Source organism: Melozone crissalis, unplaced genomic scaffold (genome assembly GCF_028551555.1).
Source record: "Melozone crissalis strain CALT ecotype California unplaced genomic scaffold, PUWL_Pcris_2 ptg000008l_1, whole genome shotgun sequence".
In the NCBI taxonomy this organism is placed as follows: Eukaryota; Metazoa; Chordata; class Aves; order Passeriformes; family Passerellidae; genus Melozone; species Melozone crissalis.
In genome coordinates this window covers 11,976,504-11,986,164 of record NW_026535786.1, presented here as the reverse complement: position 1 = coordinate 11,986,164, position 9,661 = coordinate 11,976,504, and the positions used below count along the sequence as shown (strand labels likewise).

At 47.6% G+C, this 9,661-nt stretch overlaps 1 protein-coding gene and 1 gene segment (V, D, J or C); both read right to left on the bottom strand.

Moving 5' to 3' along the window:
* Nucleotides 1-2,122: 2,122 nt before the first annotated feature.
* LOC128933218 (T cell receptor beta variable 20-1-like) lies at nt 2,123-2,960 on the bottom strand. The segment is given in 2 exon segments: nt 2,123-2,511; nt 2,918-2,960. Coding segments are annotated over 2 exon segments (432 nt in total).
* Nucleotides 2,961-4,500: 1,540 nt separating this feature from the next.
* The window catches only part of LOC128932913 (trypsin-like), a 63,108-nt gene continuing 57,947 nt past the window's right edge, over nt 4,501-9,661 (bottom strand). For 9 of the 17 annotated variants that reach the window (XM_054269662.1, XM_054269666.1, XM_054269668.1 and 6 more), the window contains 5 exons: nt 7,433-7,782; nt 6,583-6,751; nt 5,727-5,980; nt 4,982-5,118; nt 4,501-4,650 (listed from right to left, as the gene is read on the bottom strand). In XM_054269662.1, coding sequence (XP_054125637.1) covers nt 4,501-4,650; nt 4,982-5,118; nt 5,727-5,980; nt 6,583-6,751; nt 7,433-7,472 — 750 coding nt within the window. In that variant the 5' untranslated portion in view covers nt 7,473-7,782. The remainder of the gene's footprint in view (nt 4,651-4,981; nt 5,119-5,726; nt 5,981-6,582; nt 6,752-7,432; nt 7,783-9,661) is intronic. The other 8 variants (XM_054269669.1, XM_054269656.1, XM_054269664.1 and 5 more) reach the window with 3 other exon arrangements.

The following is a 9,661-nucleotide window of genomic DNA, read 5'->3' as shown; positions in this document are numbered from 1 at the left end:
TGGCTGCTGTGTGGGACCCTGTGTTTAGGTCCTGGGAAGCTTGGACATTATCATGGGAATGTGCAGGGTGGGAACCACCTTGAGAGTCCTGAGCAGGCCTGTGCTGTGCACGGGTGCGTGTCATGCAGGAGAGAATCATGGGATGGGCCAGCCAAGAAGGGACCTCAGGGGGTCCCTGCTGCAACCTCCCTGCTCCAGCAGAGTCATCCCAGCGCACGTGGCACACAATTGTGTCCAGATGGTTCTGGGATATCTCCCAATAGACTCCACAATTTCTTTGAGCAATCTGTTCCAGTGCACAGTCAATCACAATGCAAAGCTCTGACCTTAGATTCAGGTGGAACTTCCTGTCCATCGTTTTCTGCCCTTGACCTCTTGTCCTTGTGCTTGGCATCGCAGTGAAGAACCTGGATCCACCTCCCTTGCCCTGGCAGAGCCTCTGGCAATGCTCTTCCTAATGCATCCCAGGACACCTCTGGCTTCTTGGCCACCAGGACACATTGCTGGCTCATGGGGAGCGTCTTGTCCACCAGGACCCCCAGGTCCTTCTCTGAAGAGCTGCTCACCAGCAGGTCAGCCCCCAGCCTGTGCTGATGCATGGGGTTATTTTTCCACTCAGATACAATCCTGCGTTTGCCTTTGATGAATTTCAGGATGTTCCTCTCTGCCTATCCCTCCAACCTATCAAGGCCCATCTTGTTGGGGAAGATGAAACAGGAAAGCCCTACAAATATGATTGTCTAGCAAAAGATTTTGAGCATATAGAAACTATAAGTGAGATTGAAATGAAGGCAAACTTTAAGATACATTCCTTACTGAACAACTAGAAAACAATTGTGTGGCCAGCTGAAGGTAAACCCCTTGTGATGAAATACTGCCCTCTGCTTGCAGACAAGTCCAAAAGTCAGAGCAGACCCTACTAGCTTAGCAGAAGGGGTCCAAAGAGTCGTTTTTAGGGTTTAACATGTAACACAGTACAGTCATGTAATGATTTTTATAATCATTACATTATGTAAATGTATAAGCTTTGTATATTGTACTAGATTAGTTTGTGAGACTTAGAAAATTCATCACAGAAGATTTATTGTATTGTAACAAGAACCTCACTCTCTTATCCCTTTTACTCTCTTACCCATTTTACTCTCTTAGCTTTTTTACTCCCTTACGCTCTTACACTCTTACTCTCTTACCCTCTCATTCTCTCTACCCCTCTCTTCTCTCGGGCCTGCTCTGAGCTGTGGCTGGCAGCTCCCAGCAGGGCCCTGCACCCACGCCCTCTGCAATAAACCACAAGTTCCATGACCTGGCTTCAGAGATCTCTTGTCTCCATCCATCCTGATCGTCCTACCCCCTGAGGCTCCTGCACCATCTGAAGGGCTGTGCAGCACTGTGGCACTATCAGCAATTCCTCCTTACTTGCTGTAATCAGTGACGTTCATGAGGAGACTCTCCACCACTTCATGAGAACCACTGATGAAGAGAACACTGTAACCTCTGGGAAATCTGTATTAGCTGCACAGCTTCTGAACGTACCTTGTAATTTTAGAATGTTTTGGCAAGGATAAACTGTATTGTGTGGATCAAGGGCTGGAAGGCAGGTGGATCCTGTCCCAGACACCACTCTACATGAAGGACTTAGGGATCCACAGAACACTTCACCAGAGCAAGCACAGGCTTGTGCTCTGCTGTTCCTATTCCTTGGCCACAGAACAACCACAGACAAGGTGCTGGAACAGAGGAGCGTGTGGGCAGCTGCCACATGGTGCTGGCTACTGCCACACCTGCCAGGCCTTGCCTTCATGCACAGGTGCAGCAAGAACTTCCCCCACAAACACTCCTTCCGTTTGACAGTGAGAAGTGTGAGCAGGGTTGACTGGAGTTAATTAAGAGGAAGACAATGGAGTGCAGATTGAAGACAGAAAGAAGAACCTACGGAAGGAAAGGAAAGGGAGACAAAGAGCAGAAGAAGTGGTGACAGAAGCAAGTGTAGTGCAAATAAGACTTACATGTTAAGGGAGGCCTGGAATGTCAAGGAGACAATGATGGACAAATAAACTGTCAGCATCTGAGAAGAGGAGGAAGGCAAGGCCAGGAAGCAGAGCAGTAAATGAGAGAGAAGTGATCACCCGGCCTTGTGCAGCAGCCACAAGTGGAAAGCAGGTCCTGTTTGTGCAGGGACAAGTTTGTGCTCAGCTCCCTCAGGAGTCTCACCACTGTGCTCACCCTCAGCACAGTAGTATGTGCCAGAGTCATTGAGAAAGGCATGTTCTATTGAGAGGGTGATACTGTCTCCTTTTATCTTGCTGCTCTTGAAGTGGTTCTCAAAACCCTTCTCCACTGCTGCATTACCACCCTGTAGTGCAGATGCCAGTAGAGTTAGACTGGAATTCTTCTCTGAAGGCAGCATGAACCAGTACATAGCTGTGCTGGAGGATTTCTTCTTGGAACATTCCAGATTCACAGACTGGTCTTCTTTGATCACCATGTCTGGAGACTGTTCCAGGGCTAACACTGGAAAGGAAAAGTAGGAACAGTGAGGAAGAGGAAAAAATGAAATAAAAACTCAACTAGGCATTGTGAGTTGGTAGGGAAAGGGTGAGAAGGGATTGAGCAGCCAAGGGTGCAGTTGAAGGCACGGGACAGCTCTTCAGATCTGCAGGTGAATTTCCAATCTCTCCTCAATAGGCAAGGTGCATTCCTGGGCTGGTTGTATCCAAACCCAGGAACGGTCTGCTGGCTGCAGAAAGAATGACAAATAGATGGCCATTGCAGAAGATTCAGGCATTCCCATTGCCCCCACATTCACTGCTGATCCTCCATGCAGAAAAGAAGAAGCAGTGGCAGGAAGTGGCTCCCCAGCTGGGAGAGCAGCAGCGGGATGAGTGGAGGTGCTCAGGGCTGGGTTGAGTTCACTTACCCAGAGGGGCCAGCATGGCCACCAAGAAACAGCAGGGAACCATGGCTGGAGAGCCCCTGCCCTGTCAGCAAGCTGCCTCTTGGAGCTGCCCAAAGGTTTGTGCAGAGGGAGCAGTGAGTGAGGGTGAGACATCTCGGGGTGGGGCTGGCCAAGAAATGACAGAAGGCATTGGCTGGCTGGGAACCCTGGGCAATGACACAGACTGTGCGTCAGCACAAACTCTGTTTCTGCAGGATAGCAGGAACCCTCCAGAGATGCAGCAGGTGGAAGGGGCAGGCTGGGCGTGGGTGGGTGTGGAGGGAAGGATGGGGGTCTCAGCCTTTCAGTTCTACCCTTTTACCCATCCCACCAGGGCAAGGGGGTAGTGAGGGAGTGCCTGTAATACCCAGCAGCTGACTGGGCTTTAACCACAAGAACCTGAGCACCAGACAGCAGCTCCATGTCCCCACAGCTATGGCATGAGCTGCAGCTCCCCTGACCAAGTCTGTGCTTCACACTCCAGAAAGGAATTCCCAGCTTCTGTCCTTGACAGATTATGAAAATTTAGGTGAGCATCAGATTCCTCTGAGACCCTGCGCTGTTATTTGCACAGGAGGTAATGAAGTGTAGGCGATTCAGGGCATCCCTTGTGTCTAGAAGCTAGCAGCATCCTCTGCAGTGGACTGGAGAGCTACACAAGGGCCAGTAGAAGCCTGTAATGGCCTTTTCAAAGTGAGAAATGTTGTGTAACTGTCATAAATGAAAGGTTTCAGAAACAACTGAAATAACTGACTGAAAGTCTTTTCAAAGCAAGTCTGTAAAGTTTTCCAACATGCTTCCAGTTCTACAGGCACTGAAAATATTAAATACTTCCTTCTGTGTGGCATACGCTATCTATCTGCTCTGTATTCTTCCCCTGTACTCGGCACTGGTGAGGCCACACCTTGAGTATTGCGTCCAGTTCTGGGCCCCTCAGTTTAGGAGGGATGTTGAGATGCTTGAGTGTGTCCAAAGGAGAGCCATGAGGCTGGTGAGGGGTTTGGAGCACAAGCCATATGAAGAACGACTGAGGGAGCTGGGGTTGTTCTGCCTGGAGAAAAGGAGACTCAGAGGTGACCTTATCACTCTCTTCAACTTCCTGAAGGGTGGCTGTGGTGAGCTGGGGGTTGGTCTCTTTTTCCAGGCAAAAACAGACAGAACAAGAGGACACAGTCTGAAGCTCCACCAAGGGAGATACAGGCTAGAATTAAGGAGGAAGTTTTTCACAGAAAGAGTGGTCAAATACTGGAATCATCTACCCAGGGGGGTGGTGGAGTCACCATCCCTCGATGTATTTAAGGGAAGACTGGATGTGGCACTTGGTGCCATGATCTAGTTGAAGTGTTAGAACATGTGTGGGACTCGATGATCTTAAAGGTCTCTTCCAACCTAAAAATTCTCTGATTCTGTGATTCTGTATCACAGGCTATGGAAGTTCCCAGAGAAACCATGCACAAAGTAGGGGTGCCTGAAAGTTTTTATTAATTTCTCATAATTTTTGCTTGTCCAGACCCAAAAGAACAGAAATGATGAGGAGAAAATACAGGTCACGCCAAACAAGCGTCTCAGTTGGAGGCGATGGTGGACTGGATCCAGGAGACGTAGTTGCAAACCTTGGTGTAAACTCCAGGAAGACCCCGCTGGGCACATCCATAACCCCAGGAGACAATGCCCTGGAGCTGTCCATTGCAGACCACGGGACCGCCGGAATCTCCCTGTGCACACAAAGGGTATGGATATTCAGCAAATGGCATCAGCCTAAGCAATGAGCCAGAGATCCCTGAGAGATTCACACTCTCCACCTGATGCTACCATGCCTCACTTGAGCTTCAAGGGCACCAGAGCTAAGGATGAGTCAGCTGCCTGCTTTTGCTGTATGTGGTACTTGGCAAACCTTCAGGATATGTGTGCCTGAAGCCTCTGCTGTCATTGAAAAACTCAGATTTACCAGTGCAGTGAGCATAGCTGACTCTGTAATGTGGAGGCCTCTTCAGCTAGGAAAAGGTGGGAGAGAAATGACTGGGTGAGGAGAGGCAGATGAGTTACCTGGCAGGAGTCTTTTCCTCCCTCCAGGTATCCGACACACATCATGTTCTTGGTAATTTGCCCAGGGTAGGCATCAGAGCACTGCTCGTCGGTGAGGACTGGAGCCTTCAGGCACTGCAGCTCGTCTGGGTAGTTAGCTGCAAAGAAATAGGGAGAGATGATTGCTGGCATTGCTGAGTCCTTTTCAGAGCTCAGGGAAGATCTTAGCAGAAAAGCAAATGCTGGACACCCTGTTCTAGCAGCCATCCTGCTTCCTGTCCACAGTAAGCACAGCCTGGGTCCCTTCTGTAGAGATGGAACAAATTCTACCCATGGGCCCACCATTCTACACTGCAGCTGCCTTAACTTTTCTGGTACCTGGAAGTTCATCAGTTGGCAAAGGTGGGGCCACTTGTGTGATGCATGCACTGGAAGAAACCTGAGCCTCAGGAAAACCATCCTCTCCTCTGGTGCAGGTTCAATGGAATAGACACCACTGGCCATGCACATCTCTGACCATGGGTGTGAGAGAACAGGGATCTCTGGTAGGAATTCAAGTTCCACAGTCCCAGACTTCACCCTTACTCTCAGAGAACTGACAACTCTGTTGACATTAACTGTGCAGTCCCTACACTGACGCATCACTCCAAAAAGCTGTCCCACAGCACTTCCCTGTGTTTTAGCCTGTCCTGTTGGGGGTAAATGGCCAGGTCCTAGAGACTGTCCTGGGCCCCCAAAGGTCTGTAGGCTCCCCCAGAGTACTCACAGCCACTGCTGAGAGTGTTGCCCCAGCCGGAGATCAGGCAGGTGGTGCCGGCGGCCACGCAGCTGGTAGGCAGAGGAATGGTCTGGATAGCTTTGCTGAGCGTGGCTGGGGTGGCCAGCTTGATGAGCATGATGTCATTGTCCAGGGTGTAGGAGCTGTAGCCAGAGTGGCGGATGACTTTAGCAGAGTTGATAAACTGCTGTGTGGATTCAGTGAGCCCCAGGTTGTGTTTCCCGAGCTGCACTTGGATGCGACTGGAAAACAGAAGGCACAGCGTGTCCTTTACTGCTTGGGGGCAGGTTGAGAGAAACCTCCCTGTCACTGAGTGCACTTGCTCCAACACCACTGCCACAGAAGCCTTCTGGGGCAGAGCATCTTTCTTGTCCTGCAGGGAGCCCTGGGAATCCACACTGAGATCTTAACTCACTCCATCATGGGTGGTGAATTTCTGCAGGTCTGTAAATACCTGGCAGCAGTTGAATACAGAGCAGCACTAGATACAAATATTCTGGGACAAGGCAAACGGCTCCAGCCGGACCTTGATCCTCTTCCTGTTCTCCAGGGAGAATGCTTTAGCAAGATTCATGCAATTGATAGGAAATCAAAGCCCAGACGTCTCTGCTTGATTATCTCATTCTTATATCAGAAAATGCTCTGCATTCACAGGAACGTTTGCAGAAATGGAAAACCCCTCAGGATGCCTCGGCCTGGCTTCCTGAATGAGCCACCTATCCCTTGGCTGTCTCTGGTGAGAATGGAGGCACTTACATATTTCTATCTCATAGCTCAGAATGCCTGCTAGAAGTGAACTGGAAGACAGAAGTAGGTTCTAGAAGGATGTAATTTTTTCACTCACGATTTGTAGCAGTGAGCAGCTGACACGACCCACTGGCTGCTGATGAGGGAACCTCCACAGAAGTGATATCCAGAATTCAGGGACACCTGATAGGGCACAGAGTTCTGTGCGCAGGTGTAGCCTCCCACAATCTTGTCATCATCGTCTTCAGCAAAGGTGGGGAAGGCAACTGGGGGACAAGAAGTGCCATGTGTCAACAGCTGGCCTAAGGTAATGTGGCCTGTAATCTGCCCTGTGACTGCCTGTCTGAAGCCCCTCACTTGCAGGCTCCCCTCCTATGGACACTCAGGGCAGCGCTGGTGGGCAGGTCTAAAGCACATGCATTTGCTGCACCCTCAAAGAAGGGGATCAGACTTACACAGGTGCCTCACGTATCTGCAAGTAAAGCCCTGCTGGCTACTCCCTGAGGGAACACAGGGACACAGAAATATTCTTTCTCTGAACCCCATCTACTGAGACAGTCAAGGGTTGACTGAGGGAAAAGTAAAAACTACTGTGCAGTGACATCTTCTTGGAGCACCAACCGAGGGTCTGTAATTTTGCAGTTGCTTTAGGACTTCTCGGTCCAGAGCTATTCCCTGTGCACTCCTAGGTCCCGAAGGAACTAAGCAGCCTTTTTCAGAAGCTGTGGCCACATCTCCATAGCTGGGTCAGAAAACCCTGTGAAGGTGTTCATTCTCCAGCTTGTGGCACAAGGCATTATGAGCAGACAGAAGATGGAACCTGCAGGGCTCTGACTTGTGCAAGTCAAAACTGACTTGGCTTTCCCACAACAGGCTACCTTGCAGTTTTGATTTAGAAAATCAGCTTCCTATTAAATGGCAGAAATAGAAATAAAAGATATACTCACCAGCCACCCCAATAAAGGCGAGAAGCAGCAGGCACTTCATGGTCTCGATTCGACCTCAAACCCAGACTGGCTGACTGGACGTGGGAGCTGCTAGAAATACGTTTTTGGTGATGGTCTTATCTCTAGTCCAAGGTTTTCTCCAGACAAAAAGTACACTGTGGAAAATTTGAAGATCCAAGTGTGGGAATTAACAGGCATTGGTAGAATGTACAAATGTCATACACGTTAATCATAAACCTCTGCTAAGATAGAGAGCTATTCTAATTATTCCGTAAGGTAGCCTTCAATCTAAAAATACCTTTTGGCTTTGGAAGACGTGTAGTTGTTTGTCTCATTCTTACACACAGCACCTGTACAACAGGAATAACAACTCAAACCTCTTTCAAATTCCTCTGTGCTGATGATATCTTTCTTAAAAATGCATGTTTTTACCCAAAGTTGCATATTTTAAGTAGTGGGCAGAGAGATACATTGCATTTATTTGGGAAAAAAAAGAAATCTAGCAAACCCAGTGGTTAACTTTGTTCAGTTTATTTGAGCAAATTCCTTTTCTTGAATAATGTCTGTTTGTATCATATGCAATACAGTGTTTTCCTAAATCAAATTCCTCCATTGTAATTTCAAAAGGGAGGATAGAGAAACGATCCTGTGCCCCTCCTCGTTTCCCAAGTCAAATAGGTCAAATGTGGGAATGCTCAGCATCTCCCTTTTCTAATGTCTCTCTTCTAACCTTTATTAAAATGTCTGCCTATGTACTGAACCATGCTTTTATTCATCTTTGGAATGTTCTACAGACTCATTTTTGCCACATAAGAATCTCAGTACAATTCTGATGTTTATGAGTGTGATATAGATATACAATAATGCTGCAAACAAAAATAATGAGATCTTCTGAAATCCCTCTCTTTGGGAGTGGGGATTTCTGTCATGATGCAAAGCTTTCTAAAGCTTAATGCTTTGCTGAATAATCATGTTCATTCTCCAAGCAGCTGCCAAATTCATCATGTTAGCTCCTGAAAGACACAGGATTCTCTCCAGAGACATTAAAAAGAAGCCGTATGTTTGGAAATGCTGGAATAGCTTGAGAAACTAAATAGGAATTCCCTTCCTCTCCATTTCTTGATTAATTTTTTGTGGGTCCTGGAGGACTGATATGCACAGCGTCACTGTCCAGAGGGAAATTTTCCTTTGTGTTAAAGTACAAGTCCAAGGCCTGGGCCTCCTCCAAGGTGGTGCATGAATTCTGTTGGCCTTTAAACTGGCATTACTGCACAGCTTTCTTACATGCTGTATCCTGTGAAAGAAAGAAGGATTAGAAGCTTCCTGTGGGAAAGGAAAATGTCCGTAATAGGACTAAGAGGGTCAAAAATTACCGAAGCTCTCCAATCCCATCATAACTAAGTGGAGCAAGAAAAATTTCCAGTTTACAATAGTGTTTAGTTTGAAATTTCTATTTTCTTTGTCCAAAGTATGCCGTTTGTGTAGACAAGGGCTGTCATCAGATGTGCTGCTGAACATTCCATAGACCCAGTGTAATTTTTTTTGCAGGGTCTTTCAAAGAATACATTCTAGGGTGTACATCTGTTGTTACAAACAAGTTTTTCATTTAATGCAGTAATGCTGCAGAAGAAAGTTGGTGGCTCTAGGGGCACAGGAAGGGGGAGAGATGTTGACTGAAGAGCAGCTGTGTTAGGTATTATCAATGGACAAGCAATGGCAGCTTGTACTTCTAGAACTTCATGTTCCTAGTATTTCAGTCAGCTGCATTAACGCTAGACTCAGATAAAGGAAAATACATTTGTCCAGGCTGATGCAAGATCCTGGGAAAAAGAAACCTGGTAAAACTGTGGGCTGACAGAGATAAAGCTTCCTAGGAACATAAATCAGGAGGAGTTTCTGAGAGTAGTCCTTTTATACCTCACAGAACCTGATGGTGGAGGTTGCATTGATTCTCTTTTCCCACCTGTCTCCTTTCTTGGAGAAGCTGGTTCATTCTCCAAAGCTTCTTATCCTCCATCTCTCCACACCTGAACAAAACTGCTGTCGCAGCCTCTTGTATTGTTCTCTATGCCTGTATTTCTCTTTAACCTATGGCCACAATACTTTTTTTCTATTTCTGCCCTTGCCAAAGACATGGATTCTTAGTGTCCTGGAGAGAAACTGGATGTAGGACATGACAGGGATTTATGAAATTATGAGTGGCCTGAGGAGCCTGGGGAACAATGGGAT